Here is a 17009-nt window from a genome sequence, read left to right as displayed (position 1 = left end):
CTGTTGTAGTCCAATATACTAAAATACCCAGAATGGCAACAATTTCCACTTGCAAAATTGTACTATAGTTATGCATTTAGAGTTCAATTCAGTTGCAAAGGTTGACATAGGGGGCAATATTCACTAGGACGGTACCATAACCACATGACATGAGTAATGAAACAAACTAAACGGCAGATTTCTGTCCAGCTGTGCCAACATAACAAAATCTGACTGAAATTCCACTTTGGTAGTGTTTTTTTTTTTTTTTTTTAAATGAAATCCTTGATATTAGAAGAGTGTACCTTTTCTTACATTCCCTCCGTCTGTTTTGTTACAACTAGACAAATGTTCATGGATTCCCTCTTTTTAAAGATTCCCTCTAATTAAAATGTTGATTTACACCTACAACCACCAAACACACAGGCATAGACAGAGAGAAAGACACACACTGACACACACAGTAGAGCTGTAACAATATGTGTATTCGTACCAAACCACCACAGTGTGGACCTCAAAGTTCAATACATGCAGCAATACTGAGACATTCCAGGATACCGGACATACAGAAAATCTGTCGGACTTATGTTTTAAATAGCCATAACTGCCTTTACATTTAAATGGCACTAAATCACAAACTATACATTTCCACAATGCACCAGCAGTTTGTTTAGGATCAGCTTTGCACAAGCAGCGGAGAAGACCACTTTCATTCTGTGACTGCTGTGCACACACTGCGAAGAAGCTGTGGGGCAGCCGTGGCCTACTGGTTAGCGATTCGGACTTGTAACCGAAGGGTTGCCGGTTCGAACCCCGACCAGTAGGCACGGCTGAAGTGCCCTTGAGCAAGGCACCTAACCCCTCACTGCTCCCCGAGCGCCGCTGTTGTTGCAGGCAGCTCACTGCGCCGGGATTAGTGTGTGCTTCACCTCACTGTGTGTTCACTGTGTGCTGAGTTTGTTTCACTAATTCACGTATTGGGATAAATGCAGAGACCAAATTTCCCTCACGGGATCAAAAGAGTATATACTTATACTTATACAAACACTAGCCTACATAATTGAAGTGCATGCAGTAGTGGAGAATCGTGGGAGTCAAATTCTCAGTGGATCAGTAGGCCTAACGTTTTAAACTTAAAAACAGGTATAATAGCATTGTTTGTTGTACATGTATAAGTTCATTACTGCACGATCACAGTCCCTTTACTCTCACTCCCAGCGGTCCCTCCCTTGGTAGCTTTATAACGAAGCAACAGCTGTGATGAACGGTCATGCAGGTTCATCTAAGAGTGGAGATCTTTACTGAAAGTTTTAGATGGGCGGCCGTGACATCTTTTTAGTGGGCCTGGATTTCACCCCTAAAATTGGAATAGTCCCAAAAAATGACTTGAAACCATGCCTAATAAATTTGAGTTGCTGCAAGACAACTGCAATTGACTAATCGCAAGCCCCGCCCATCCACCGCGTATGAGCCAATGGCAGTCCAGTAGCTCCGCACAAGCAGACACACTCCGACAACTTCAGTTTACAGCTCCATAGAAATGCATTAGGAGCCGTGATTTTTGTCAGGTTTTATGGGATTTTATGGTGATGGGAGTTGAAAAGGACGGCCAACGACATGTGTGGGATTAACGCGAGACCGATACACAGAATAATGGCTTTCAATCTTAATTATGCCTTCAGTAATTATGTTAAATTAGATTAAATTATCCCTTCCCAGCTCTCCCCTATTTTAAGCAAAGGGTTAAAGGAGAAGTTCGGTGTGATATTGACCTAAAGTGTGTTGAAACATCTTTTGTCTCATAGCTCATCTCTGCTTGTCCCCTGCACTCCGAAATCTGGCACTAGTTAGCCGATGCTACCAACAGGTTTTCAAAAGGGGTACCTCGGAGGTAACTAAACTGTAGACAAAAACAAAAACAAAGCTTTCAGAGAACACACACCCTAAAGATAGCATTAGGGGGACACTTACCACGGCATCATACGGCCAAATCTTGTCCAGGGGGTCCGACTGACCAGGAAACCCACAGTTGGGTCAGTTATGGCATCCCATGCCCGACCAACAAACAGGATAATGGAGGCATAAAAAGGATCCAGCTACAAAGAGAATGAAAGCACATCAGAATAGACTTGTAAAACCATTATCAGGATTTTAAGAATCAGATGCTTAAATTAAAAAGCCATGTGTTGATATTCAATCCAGAATATCACTTAAATATCAGTGTGTTGATATTAAGGTCAGTTTGTCTAGAGAGTGGGACATCAGATACACTACAATGTACTGTACTGTACTGTATGCATGAGTCATTGATCGCAAACAAATTTGCAAGATGGTGTGAACCTCAGAGGGTGTGTGTCTGCAGGGGAAATAAGGCGTTCAATATAATTCTAAAACAATATGGGTGAACATTACAAACTGCTTAGGGTCAGGTTTAACCAGCACTGTATCTTAATTAACAGTTAATCAAGCAGTTCAAGTTAGTGGTAATTGTAACAGCCAGCTGACCAACCCCACCCCACCAACCCACTCACCCACCCAGATTCTCCAGCCAATAATGGTCTTGATAAGCTCTATAACTCTATAGTCATTTTCTCAGTTAATAGGAGAAAAGCCTTTTCCACCCATTTATTATCTGCTACAGTGGCTACATTGTGTCCAAAATTGGCAAGTTGGCTGTTTCAGGGACCGCACACTGAGTGGATTAAAAGAAGCCTGCTCACCCAGCCATGAAGCGCATTAGAGCCTATACACAACGGGCATTGAGAAAGGTTGGAAAGGGTCATGTCCTCCATCTGAAGTTACATGTCATGTTTTTCTGATGGAGCAAGGCCCTTCCATCTGAAGAGAAGTCAATATCCTTGACAACCTACCTGAGCAACATCCAACAAGTATATCTGCAGGAAAAAGCCAAGAGCACATCCTGTGATCTGATAGGGTGCTCCTCCGACGGCATAGCACAGTTTATTGCAAATGGAAAGCCGACTTCTCTGCTCTCCCTACAGAAAAACAGAGAGAAAAGTGTGAATAACTGTGTGAATAACTTAACAAAACATTCACTGTACTGTTTAGTGGTTCTAGCAAAGATTGTAGGTAGGCGGAGCAAGATACCTCATTACGAGTCACTTCCTGAGTTCTTAAGTCATTTGAGTTACGCCAACATTACTAAATGTGAACAAATAATGATCGTCATCATTTTGAGCCATGTTAGACTACTTTCAGGAGGTCAGAGACTCCATGGTTACGGCAACAGTAAAGTGCAATCTGAAGGGATGTGGAACGCTTACAAACACCAGCAATAGCATAGTTAGAAGTGGGGAGCCCATATTTTACCAATATACAGTAGCCTAGTGGGTGAGTTGTTGTTAATACTTGACCTTAGGAACCACAACACTGCAGTGTGCATAGCCTTGGCAACTATTTGGAATGACTGGTCAATCTGTCTTTCACATGACCAAACACTACAAACATTCATTTGAAGAGAACACTAGTTCTAGCTTTGTGTAAAAACATGCTTTGAAATTGGATAAATGGTTCGTACTGTCTAAGGAGCAGTATCCAGTTGTCAGTACTCACTGGGTTATCTGGTTTGCTATAATTGCCTTGATAGGATGTGCTGAGCTACTTCACAATCTGACTACCTCTACCACACAAGTCTGCATTACATTACATTACATTACATTTAGCAGACACTTCTTGACCAAAGTGACTTACATATGTCAGCTATATTACAAGGGATCACATTGTCCCCGGAGCAACTTGGGGTTAAGTGCCTTGCTCAAGGGCACAACGGTGGAAGCCGGGAATTGAACCGACAACTTTCAGGCTACTACACGCTAACCCAGCTCCTTAACCACTACACTACCACCGCCCCTATACATGTGCATACACACAAAGGATCTTTCTGGTCTTATTCATCAATTTTACACTCTCAAAAATGTCTCATCATGGAGGCCATGTTTAAACATGAATATATTTAAACACTTTATTCCTAGCCTGCCCAAACTTTGTAGGTTGGAAGAGAAAAAATGTTCTTAGTATGACTGGATCATTACATTTTTGCACTGCATGCCCATTAGTTTTATACGAGGCCCTAGATTTGGAACAAATTGCAAAACTGGTGATATTGGGGGTCTTGTTAACTAACAACTAATTTTTTGTACCCACATGGCATTAATCAGTATTTTGTCTTATACAATACTTTATTAAAAAGTATTCAGTCCACCAAGTCATAAGCTATCGGCGCTGCGCAGCACCAGTTGTGATATTTATCTTACAGAGTTTAATCGTAGGTAAGGTCATGTATGAAAACTAGTATTGTTAGGCAATACTATAAGTGCAAGTCCAGGGCAGCTGAGGTGTGGTGATGACATCATCGATACGCAAGCAGTGTGCGGTTTCGCTGTCTAAACGAATTCAAACGGGCTACGGTTTGAACCCTAGGCCATTCTGCAGATGACAGGCCTTAAGTTCCAAAAATACAGTGCAGCACCAAGTACACGCTGGATATGCCACCACTGTACAGCCACATGCATGCAGGCCGACACGAAAAAAGAATATCCCATGACAGAAGTGTCTGTATTAGAGAAACTACTCTTGAAGAAGCAGATACATAGCCTAATAATCTTATTTCCTTAGTGTACGTGTACTAATCTTGTGATACTTGCTTGCAGGAAGATCAACTTATTGCGCTGAAATTGCTAAATAATAAATTAGTATTTGTGTGACATACAGCACACATTTATGTTTGAGAACGTTTTACCACGCACACACACACCGACACGTCACGTAGTCTTTACCCACGTACGTACGTACGCACTGCAACTCACACCCAACCCCGGCAAGCACATGCAGCACAGAAATGACATTTCGATAAGTTAACGTTACGTTGAATAACGAACTAGTTATACCTGTAACGTGAGCTGGTGGCATAATACGCACAGTTCTGAGCATAACCCTTATTTATTTTATTCATCCACAATTGAACAAAATGTGTAGCCTAACTCAGGACTTCATGGGGCATTGTTGCCTTGCCTTCTACATTCTTCAACTCAGGCAAGATGAAGTTTTCGGTAACGTCAATAGACAAGTTAACGTAACGTTATGCCCCTCACACATTCAATTTGATTTATGTAACTTAAATGTTAACTTAGGTTAGACAAATTCTCTGTTAAGTGACAGTAGACCAAGTTAGTAAAGTTAGGTCAAGTCCAGTTTTTACGTGTGAAGTTAGTTAGTTACGTTAGCGTAGTAGGCCTACCGTAACGTTACAAATCCCTGTCGAATTAATTTATTGCGATCTTTTAAATTAAACATTAAATTACTTACCTTTCCCGCAAGTCCTATGGCATCAGGGTCCAATTTAACATTGACATTAACGTTACTTAACAAACTCGCACTGGAGTGTTCAACTCCTTCTCCTCTAGCCATAGCCCTCTAAACTTTCAGCAAAAATCAAAATAACAAATAGGCCTAATAAGGATGCTCTGAAGCTGCGTAAACGTTAACTCGCTAACGTTAACTAAGAACCACTTGACTGTCTGTAGCAGGCAGCCTACATTTAATTTAAGATTTTTCTCACTGACTGACTGCCAGTTAGTCAAATAGTCATCGACGCCACTCCCTCCCTCATTCATTCATCTTCCACGTAACCACAAGAACTAGCCTTTTTAAGATCGCATGATCGGGCGGGGCTCCAGGGCCAGCGGGGTGGTGAGCTCATAGAATATTTGTGTCATTGTAAGATAGGCTGCTATAGCATTGTCGATCTTGCTGAGCCTGTCTCTCATACACCGAAGCTCAGATTAGGTAGGCCTAGTATGAAGTTATTTTAGCCTGACGAGCCAGACCCACTAGCCTGGAAAATCCAGACCCTGATAATCTAGAAAGATTAAGGGTCTGGCCAAGAACAATGTAATGACTCGAGGGGCGGCAACAAGCATGCGTTTAAAAATCTCACTGCACGCAATTGGTTAACACTAGGCCTAGACCATGTTTACTCTGAATGATTTCCAATGTGTACTGTCCTCCAACGTTGCAGCGCTGTCTTCATCCGTTTAGATGGGGTAAAAGTAACGTGCATCATTGCTCCTTGTCTCGCAGAGACAATTCCATTGTGCTCTCGCGAAAACTCGGGATTTCCAGGGTACAGACCCAAGTACCCCTGGCTGCAAATTACTTTGCTGCCACTAGGGTGCTTCTAGAATTCTAGGCTAAAGTTATTTTTTTTATATATAACAAAGCTAATAGAAATAATAGAAACTAGATGTAGCCTACCGCAAAGTGGTAAAAAATATGACCGCCACTCACTCCTGCGCATTCTCTCCGCAAAAATAACGCTTGTCAATTAGTCTCTATCTCCTACTCCATCCCTAGGCTACTCCTGCAACTTCTGTAATAAGTGTGTGCATAGTGTGTGTTGTTGTGTATGTGCATCTCGCTTGTGCGTGTTCGCTTGTGAGTGTGTAGGCGTAATGGTGTGTGTGTGCCTGCTTCCCTGCATATGTGTGTGTGTGCATGTGGGTGTGTTTGTATGTGTATGTGCGCACATGTGTGTGTGTACAGTATCTGTGTGTGTGTGTGTGTATGTGTGTTTGTGTGCGTGCCTGTGTGCGTGTGTGTATGCGTGCGTGTGTGTGTGTTTATGTGTATGTGTGGTTGTGTGTGTGTGTGCGTGGGTGTGTAACTGATATGGCCACCCATGAACAGAATTCCACTAAACTTGCCATGCATTTAGATGGTGTCATAATGATCCCACACTTTACATTTGTTCAGTTTTGAACATGTTAGCCAAAGATACCTGCGATTACAACGGCTCGTTTTTACCTGTTCATTTTTAACTAGGTGGCGCTACACCTCAAATGAGTGGATATGGGATGTGTTAACATGGCCCCTGGAGACCAACGTACTAAAATAATTTGGTCATCCTAGATCCTATGGTTCTCGAGATATTCACAGAAAACTGTGTCCGGCCATCTTCAGGCCGATTGGTGTACAGTCACTAAAACACTCCATGAATGGAATTCCACAAAACTTGCCATGCATTCAGAGGGTGATTTTCGTGCAGTTTTGAAGATGTCAGCCAAAGATACCTGCGATTACATGGAATCCCTTACAGAAATTTCAGGTTTCTGGCGAACAGTTGCAGCAAATTTGCAGTAATGTCATATGCAAATTAGGTTTGTCACCAGAAGTTCACTTGAAGTTTGCCATTATTGGCTAAGTGTAGTGGCAAATCACTGATGAACACATTTGCCACTAGTGACAAACTTCTGGCAATATTTTCTAGTGAACTCATTTGTTTTCCACAAATCACCCTCACGTTTGCTGCAAATCTGCCGCAAACATTTAATTTTTGCAAGGGATGAGTTGACATGGCCCCTTTGAGACCAACAAAAACAGTTGGTCATCCTAGGCCCTAAAGTTCTCGAGATATTCACAGAATGTTTCTGTGAACTGTTTCCGGCCTACCCTTCCTATTGTGGGGGGCCCAGTGTGGTGTGTGGGCGACTGATCAAAACAATGGTTCTGTGTCATCCATGTGGGCCTACATGCCCACCAAGTTTCGTGCAGCCCAGTCTTTCAGTGTCCCAGGAATCATTGAAACACAAATTTACTGAAGAAAAAAAAATCTGGAAGAAAAAAAACTCACTAGCGCAGCGATTATAATAAACGGCAGGCGTAAGCTGCTTGTGGTAGGCTAACAGAACTGTGAAGCTCAGGCCTACTTAACAACTTAACCTCTAAGGCATAGTCCATGATTGCATCCCAAAGTTTGCCTTGTCAGTCAAAAGTTTACTCATACACACATAGGTCTACACCACAGATAACCTCATACCCTCCAGGCCCTCACTAAAAAAAAGAAATCAATGCCACCATATCAGTGTCAAGTTCACATTGCCCCAATCAATGTCAATAGCAAATATTCAGCATGTTGGTGAATACCAGTTTGACACTTGACATTTAGGTGGCAATGCAAAGGAACAGTTAATAGGTAGCCTATAGGAAGAAGAGGATAAATATATAAGACAATAGAAGATCCAAAAATCGCTATCTTACTCAAGCCTTCTTGATTCTGCTGGACACTGAAGCAAAATATTTTTGAGAGGTATACCCAAACCTGCCAACACTGTCATCTCCCGGCGTCCTCCGGTTTTGTTATTTCTTTGTTATTAGTCTGACATTTCCCAGGTTGCCAGATTGTGTATGAAATACACCCTACACATACACAATCAATTAATTTCAATTTAAACCTTTTTGTCATAAATCCTGGCAACCCAAAAACCAAATGATGAAGCGGGTGCACACTGCGCAACCACGGAGTCTCGCAAGCAAGCGGACTAGTTTAATAGTCTACTTCACAACTAGCTGTTGTCAAATTGTCAGGCAAGAAATGTTGTGATTAACACATCACATAAACTGTTATTGAGTGTTGTTGACACACAATAAGAAACTTGTGTTCTCTGAGTTTTGGAGGTGGTGAATACATAACTGGCATACATGTTTCGGTAAAGCAAATTGTTTCGACACAGTGTGTTGGAGCTTGTATCAAATTGGCATAAACATGTGACTGATGACGTCAGAAGGATCAAACGTCACTGAAAGGTTTTTCACTGTTATTTACAGACTTTCATGAACCATTATCAGTGAATGATATTGACAAACATTAAAAATCCATCTAATGTTAGCTAACACGGTCGAAGTAGAAGCTGTAACACTTAGTCTCTTCACAAGTCACACGTACGGTAATAATCATGCCAAACAACATCTAATTAATTCATTCAGGGTAATGCCCTATTTCACCTTGATGTAGACCTACTTAAAGGAACCGTATGTAAGAAATGTATTTCAATTCATCATAAAATAGCCCTGATATGTCACTAGACATTAAGAAATCATGTTCATTTCAAATACTTATATCACTGACAACAGTAGTCCGGTCAGGATATTGTCATTTAAAAAGTGAAGTTGCAGCCCTCAACTGATGTTGATGTTGTGTTTTGTCATGTCATGTCGTGTTTTGGCCTGATGCGCCACCCTCCACCTAACTGCTAATCCCAAAGTCAGTAGTGTTTCGGCATCCTGGGTTGGCAACCTTGAGTCAGGGGGGAGGGGGAGGGGATACACCGCTCTACAGTAATTTGAAAGTGATTGCAATACCGGTTTTGGCCACAATCTTACATATGGTTCCTTTAAGTAAAATAACGTAAAGTAAAAAAACATCTGGTTTTGTAAATCCATAAGCAAAAAACAGAACACCCAATAGTGGGTCAAATACAAAGAGATGAATATAAACCAATAATGGGTTATTTTGACCCATCATGTTTGTAAGAATGACCCATAGTTGGTTTAGTAAGAGTAACCCAACTTAGAGTTAAAGTCACCAACCCAATAGATTAAGTTATTTTAACCCAACCCGAGGTGGGTCCAATAGTGACCCAGGCACCAGGGCTAGGAATAACCCATTTTGGGTTGTTTCCAACCCAGCATTTTTTAGAGTGTACGTTGGTGGGAAAGTATTAGGTTGGCAGAATTGTTACATTTAAAATGTGCAGATTTTGTGCAGATTTATATTACTCTGGTGGTTTATTATGTTGGTGGGAAGTTATTACGTTGGTGGGTGTTACAATGCCTTCGTGAAATCAAAGTCAATAATGACAAAACAGAGGTGATATTTTTTGGCCCCTCCAAATTTAGTAACCCCCTAACTGACAACTTAGGTCACCTTTCCTCATTTGTCAAACCACATGCAAGAATTTTGGGTGTTATCTTTGACACTGGGCTTTGTCTTGATAAACAGATCTCATCTGTTGTCAAATGAAATGATCATTATGACCCCCCCCCAAAGGAAGTTGTGTTGCCTGTTTACGCACTGTGAGAGGATTGTGCCATTAGTGATTTTGGGCCATATTTTTCTTATCACTTCCATAAAGGTCATGTGAGACATGGCTATGTAGTAAGTCTGCAGAGACATGGGCAAAAATATTTGATTAGGCTGACTTTATTGACAGTACAGGCTTGTTAGCAGAGGCTTCATTTCAAATAAATCAAAGAGCTGAAGCTCTGTACTTCAAAACTGATTTTAGGTTAAGGGAGGTTAAGGGGGCATTGGAGAAGCAAAGGAATGTGCTTCACAGCATATCCAGGCGCTCATGGGAAATGGCCTGGCAACTTTCCCTGCAAGCCACCTTAGTTTGTTACAATGTAAAAATATGTCCCATTCACGATGACGCTGTGCTGTTCCCTCAATATCTCACTGATGCCACATCTTGGGAACATCAGCCCATCTTTGCCAAAGTCCATTGAGGCCGTTCATGTGGCATGGGATCACACGGGGTCAATGACACATGCAGACCTGGCCAGACAAGTACAGTCTGCTCTTTGCAGATGTGTGATATCATCTGTTTACAATAATATACAGTGACCTTTGGCATAAATACAGTTGTTAGGTTACATAGCCATATCTAGCACTGTGCATACAGTCACAAAAATGCTTAATTTTAATATTGTAGGTGTGAGTGTGTGTAGGCTACATGTGTGTTCAGATTTGAAATCACAGTTCTATAATTATTACCACTGCTTGGTAGAATTTCCTATTGTTGAGGTGCTCTTTAGAATGTCAGTTGACTTTCAGATATGCACATACCTCAAATGTGCATTAACTTTTGATACCCGAATGCGGTGTCATCCATTTTCCTATCATTGTAGTAATTTGCTTAATAAAGTTAGTTTGAATCACTCATTTTTATTCTTACAACATGTATGCAGTAGAGTAGCAATAAGAGCAGAATATTATATTCTGTTATTAACCAAACTACGAAAATCCACATTTCCTCATTCTCAGATTCACACTTAGATGATGGTTTTGAGTGGCTCCAGTCTTTCTGGTCAGTACACACATATGCTCCCCAAACCCTCTGATCCATAGGCGTACGATTAGCTGAGCACTTTTTGTCATAACTGACAAAATGTCACTACAGTGAATAGAAAGTCTATTCAATGTGCTTACTGTATTCCGCCATAGCCTGTAACTTGATGGTCAAATTAGCATACAAAAATAAAGTTGTGCATCACATTACTGTAGTGTGTGAGTGTTACAATGGAGCACAGGGGCGTGCAGAGACCTTTGAAGGGGCAGGGGCTCAAATAAAAAAAAAAAGGGCACAAGTGAACAAAATTTTCAGAAAACGTGTTAACTTTATTTAAAACTTAATTTTGATTACAACCCAATAGAGAATACATAGGCTACATGCAAATTATATCAAAATAAAACACTGCCTTTTGCTGCCTCCCACAGCTCCTTCTCCCTTTGCTTTCGCTTCCTGTCTTTAGTGGGCATCTTTGCACTGCAGAATATAATATCATGTTTTATAGAACATAATGCATACGAAAGCTAGAAAAGATACACACAATTTGAATGGTGTAAACTGAAACTTAAGTTTTACATTCCCTAGCCTATAAAAATCTTGAATTTCCCCTTGAGGATCAATAAAGTATCTATCTATCTATCTATCTATCTAAAGCTTTAATCATCTGAACCTAAGCTGGACATTTTTTTTTTTTGCATTTAAATTCTAGCATTATGCTATTTCAATGATGATGGTGGGACAGGCTATATGGTTTAGCAATTTGCAATGTAGGCTAGTCTAATGTACTGATAAACATTTTATACATTTTCATTTTCAATTTATTCATTATGTATCAAGAAGAATGGGTGTAAATAGCAGACAGAGCTGTAACACATTTTCCTCATTTCTCTCCTTGGTTCTGAAAATTCAATAGGAGTGCATGTAGGCTACTGTAGGCCTACTGTAGCCAGGACACAGACAGATAGGTCTTTTCAGTTTTCATTAGGCTATTGTCTACACAGAGATCATAGGCTATAAGGTAGAGGTCTGCACTCCCGCGGTAGACCCGGGGGACCCGCGGGTCCCGACGCAAAAGAGTGCGGCGCGGGACAACTTTTGAAAGCTCTTTGCGGGAGCGAGCGGGATGAGAGAGGTGCGTTCGCGGGTGCAACATGTGTACAACATGTGTCCTGTGAATCCTGCAATCTGATTGGCTCTCAGAATCCTGCAATCTGATTGGCTCCCAGAATCCTGCAATCTGATTGGCTGTGGGAATCCTGCAATCGGATTGGCTCTCAGAATCCTGCAATCTGATTGGCTGTTGGATTCCTGCAATCTGATTGGCTCTCAGAATCTTGCAATCTGATTGGCTCTCAGAATCCTGCAATCTGATTGGCTCTCAGAATCTTGCAATCTAATTGGCTCTCAGAATCCTGCAATCTGATTGGCTGTGGGAATCCTTTAATCTGATTGGCTCTCAGAATCCTGCAATCTGATTGGCTCTCAGAATCCTGCAATCTGATTGGCTGTGGGAATCCTGCAATCTGATTGGCTCCCAGAATCCTGCAATCTGATTGGCTGTGGGAATCCTGCAATCAGATTGGCTCTCAGAATCCTGCAATCTGATTGGCTGTTGGATTCCTGCAATCTGATTGGCTCTCAGAATCTTGCAATCTGATTGGCTCTCAGAATCCTGCAATCTGATTGGCTCTCAGAATCCTGCAATCTGATTGGCTGTGGGAATCCTGCAATCTGATTGGCTGTGGGAATCCTGCAATCTGATTGGCTTCCAGAATCCTGCAATCTGATTGGCTCCCAGAATCCTGCAATCTGATTGGCTGTGGGAATCCTTTAATCTGATTGGCTCTCAGAATCCTGCAATCTGATTGGCTCTCAGAATCCTGCAATCTGATTGGCTGTGGGAATCCTGCAATCTGATTGGCTCCCAGAATCCTGCAATCTGATTGGCTGTGGGAATCCTGCAATCTGATTGGCTCTCAGAATCTTGCAATCTGATTGGCTTCCAGAATCCTGCAATCTGATTGGCTCCCAGAATCCTGCAATCTGATTGGCTGTGGGAATCATTTAATCTGATTGGCTCTCAGAATCCTGCAATCTGATTGGCTCTCAGAATCCTGCAATCTGATTGGCTCCCAGAATCCTGCAATCTGATTGGCTCTCAGAATCCTGCAATCTGATTGGCTCCCAGAATTCTGCAATCTGATTGGCTGTTGGATTCCTGCAATCTGATTGGCTCTCAGAATCTTGCAATCTGATTGGTTCTCAGAATCCTGCAATCTGATTGGCTCTCAGAATCCTGCAATCTGATTGGCTGTGGGAATCCTGCAATCGGATTGGCTCTCAGAATCCTGCAATCGGATTGGCTGTGGGAATCCTGCAATCTGATTGGCTGTTGGATTCCTGCAATCTGATTGGCTCTCAGAATCCTGCAATCTGATTGGCTGTGGGAATCCTGCAATCTGATTGGCTCCCAGAATCCTGCAATCTGATTGGCTGTGGGAATCCTTTAATCTGATTGGCTCTCAGAATCCTGCAATCTGATTGGCTGTTGGATTCCTGCAATCTGATTAGCTCTCAGAATCTTGCAATCTGATTGGCTCTCAGAATCCTGCAATCTAATTGGCTCCCAGAATCCTGCAATCTGATTGGCTGTGGGAATCCTTTAACCCTCTAGGCGCCACGGTCGAGTTTACTCGACAATATGCGGTACTGAATAAAACGGCCGATTTAGTCAAATAGGGTGTCATATTTCGTTCGACCTCCACTCCACTAGATGGCAGACATGTCATACGTCATCCCCGAGTCCAAAAAAGGTCATGCTTTAAACAAAACTTTCGCGCTACAGCGCATTGAATCAGTGCGTGCAATACCGGAGCTAGTGTGCGTGTGAGCTACTTTATCAGAGCGATATTGTCAACGTCAGCGAGTATTTGCATTAGATTATCGTCTAATTGCATCAAAAACATTTACCCGAAATTAAGTGTTGGGTCTTCTATTCGCGGACCCTGATTCTGAAGGGGAATACCTGCATTCAGAAAATGACGGTGATTCGTTTAGTGAGGCTTCAGATGCGTCCCTGCCTTGCAATGATGCAGCTAGACAAAGTGAGAGTTTAGCTTACACCAAGCACAAACATTGAATTGTTTGCCCAATGTCAGTAGTGGGAATAATTTTTCACGGGGTCGGAGTGTTCATCGGGAATTTAGCAGGCGTGTTAGTGGTGTGGCGAACGAGGCTGGAGGTAATGTCCATGTAGCGCTAGCTTCTGTCTTCTGACCGTGTGCCTCTCCGCAATCGCGGGGACAGTAACGTGGTGGAGCCTTTGTCTAATGCCACTGGGTATGTTAGACGAGGTCGAAGTGCTCATAGGACAGTTAGGGGGGAACGTAGAGGCAGTGTGGGGAGTCGCAATGAGAATGACAGTAGGCCTAGTCCGAACTGCGCAAATTCTCTCCACTCGGCGTGCGCGCAAGGCAGAGCTGGCCATGCTGCTCGCAGCAGGAGCTGGGCAGGGGAGCCATTAGGCCATGCATAGTCTATCACAAGATGATGGGAATGTCGGCCCTGTATGGATAGGGATAGGGAGTCATTATCTCTACAGCAAAAGGCCTGCTACATAAAAAACTTCATGTGTTCATGTCCTTGTGATGTGTGTGTCTTTGTCAGCTAAGAAAAAAACAACAAAACATTAACAAAAACAACAAAAAGAAAAAAAATACTAACATTGTCTCGTCTTGTCTCGTCACCTCACTCCTGATCTGTGCCTTGCCGTGGCAAGTGAGGTTTTGAACTAAACAGGTCTTGTCTACTTGTGTTTGTGTGTCATCTGAATAATACATATATGTGCCCCATACATGGAATCAGAGTGCCTACTGTATGTAGAAAATGGAAAATCTCTACAGCAAAAGGCCAGCCTACCGCTACATGAATTTGGTTTGTTTCTGCCATTTATTAGTAATGATTTACACAGATTGTTTACTACTTACTATTTACCTGAGCATTCAGTATTGTGCAATATAACATACAGAAGGTGAGGGACATTTTGGGGGGAAAGAAGTAGTGCATTTTATCATTCAAACATGCAACTTTTCATGAAAATTCTATAATCCAAGATGGCCGCCACCATATGACGTCATAATATGCAAATTATAAACATTTAATCTCTACATAAACCTTGGGTCATCCTTAATATTTCTCTAATTTACAGAAAGTCTCTATCTCATCACTTTTAAGATATGGGTAGTTGACAAATGGCCAAGAAAAAGTACTTTTTTTGGAAAACATCACTTTTTTAGAAAAAATACATATATTTATGGAGTATGACAACTGCAGTTTCAGAAAATAGTACTGGTCACTCATTTTGTCAATGACTTAACATATTATTTTCACGTTTTCAGTCAACTGCATTGTAAATGTGTCCTATGGTGTGACATTTAAAAAAGTACGAAGAAATTATATTAAATAACATAAAAAAATACCTCAGACAGAATTGTTCACATTATTAAAACATTAATTTCTTAAAGTGATATTTATTTTACATCAAAATACTAATTAGAATCATTTTCACCATGAATAGATGAACTTGATTAACTTTTTCCTATGAATGTCAATAAAACTTTTTCGCCAACCCTACAAAACTGTTTGAAATTGTAGCTATCTAAGAGGAGATATTATTGTAACTCCCCTAATGCCAAACCTGACTTTTTCTAAAAGATATTTTGAAATTAAGATTATTTTTCTGTTGTTTTATGTTTGTCACACCATAGGACAAAACGTCACACCAAAGGACAAAGATAGTCATTGCATAAAGAGAGTCAGAATATATGAAGTGTTTATTGTAACATTGATAAAGGAGAACATTTGTTTTTTTATTTTTCAAAAGTATAAACTGTGCAAAACACGTAGCACACCAAAAGTAACTTTGATTCTTATAGATCCATCAATAAGGAAACATTGATGCATAATATCTTTGAAAAATTCAATAAAATGTAATTTCAAAACAATACTGTGACATTGTCAAACAGCAAAATTAAATAGTTAAACAGTAACAGTGAAGATAAAGGGCCCTATGGTGCACCCTGCGCTACTACTACAGATTCTAAGGTGGCGCAACGCGCGATGCAAGGCTTATTCTTATCTTACACTCAATAAAGAGAGGAATTTTTCGCCATGCGCTCCACTTTTATTAAACCTTGCACCCAGGGGTGTGGCAATTAACGACATAAGGTCTGGCGCATGATCCAAAAATCGCTATCTTACACCATCTAATAATCATTACGCCACTGACCAAGAAAAACCTGGTCTATAGCGAAAAACTGATATAAAGCACAGCTGAAGACATACTGTCACAAGATCAGCAAGCAGCAACTCCTGCAGAATAAATATCCTTAGGATTTTCTATTCAGTCATTCAAACATTATTGGGTTAAGTGTTGCTTTTTTCAACGATGTTGAACTGTTTTGTCATTGACTACGAGACTATGGGGAAGTTTTACTTTACCTATAGTTCAAATAATAGGCGAGTAGATGCATATAGGCTATACTCTGCTAGTCACAAATAAGGTTTTAGTAAAGCAAGGTTTAGTGGGATCCCTGTTCCATATGGTCTCGCGTGCAAGCAGCTACAGTGTACCTTCAAATGCACCCCTGACTATCAAAATACCGATGCGCTGTTTGAAGTTGCGCTGCTTGCTGTTAAAGGGAATGATACATATCATTCTCATTGGTTTAATGGATGTTACACCCAAAACACACCCATTACAGATTGAGAAACATAAGAACAACCCTTTTGTGCCCAGCTGATACAACCTTTAATGTTGAATGTATCCAATTCCCAGAGAGCCTTCTGTTCATGATATTTGTTAGAAATAATGATAGAATATAGATGAATGGATCAACAGAGAAATGAATGTAATGTATACTCAATTATGAACTCTCTTTTGCACTCATCTCTCTCTCAGTTCTTTCTGTTCTAAAAAAAGAGTTTTATATTTATGTACTTTATGTTATAGTTGTTTTAGTAACACTTCAGAACATTTTATGTAGTCTCCAAAAAACAGCAATAAACATTTTAATTTAAGTCATTATTGAATTTAAAATCATCAAAACTGGTCAAAAAAGAATGAAAAGTATGTTAACAAACTTTATTCATTTGTTTTAATAGCTT

The 17009-nt window shown here is 40.9% G+C and overlaps 1 protein-coding gene across 2 annotated transcripts in view; it reads right to left on the bottom strand.

Annotated features, from left to right (window-relative positions):
* Positions 1–17009, bottom strand: part of mfsd2ab (major facilitator superfamily domain containing 2ab) — a 35980-nt gene that overhangs the window by 12797 nt on the left and 6174 nt on the right. The window contains exons 1-3 of one of the 2 annotated variants that reach the window (XM_042076752.1): positions 5305–5620; positions 2850–2975; positions 1951–2075 (exon numbers count right to left, since the gene is read on the bottom strand). In XM_042076752.1, the coding sequence (XP_041932686.1) occupies positions 1951–2075; positions 2850–2975; positions 5305–5406 (353 nt within the window). In that variant the 5' untranslated portion in view covers positions 5407–5620. Of the gene's footprint in view, positions 1–1950; positions 2076–2849; positions 2976–5304; positions 5621–17009 lie in introns of those variants that run through there. The other variant, XM_042076753.1, reaches the window with a different exon arrangement.

This window comes from Alosa sapidissima, chromosome 21 (genome assembly GCF_018492685.1).
Source record: "Alosa sapidissima isolate fAloSap1 chromosome 21, fAloSap1.pri, whole genome shotgun sequence".
NCBI classification, from domain to species: domain Eukaryota; kingdom Metazoa; phylum Chordata; class Actinopteri; order Clupeiformes; family Clupeidae; genus Alosa; species Alosa sapidissima.
Note: the sequence above shows the minus strand (reverse complement) of the source record. Positions and strands in the feature narration are given on the sequence as shown.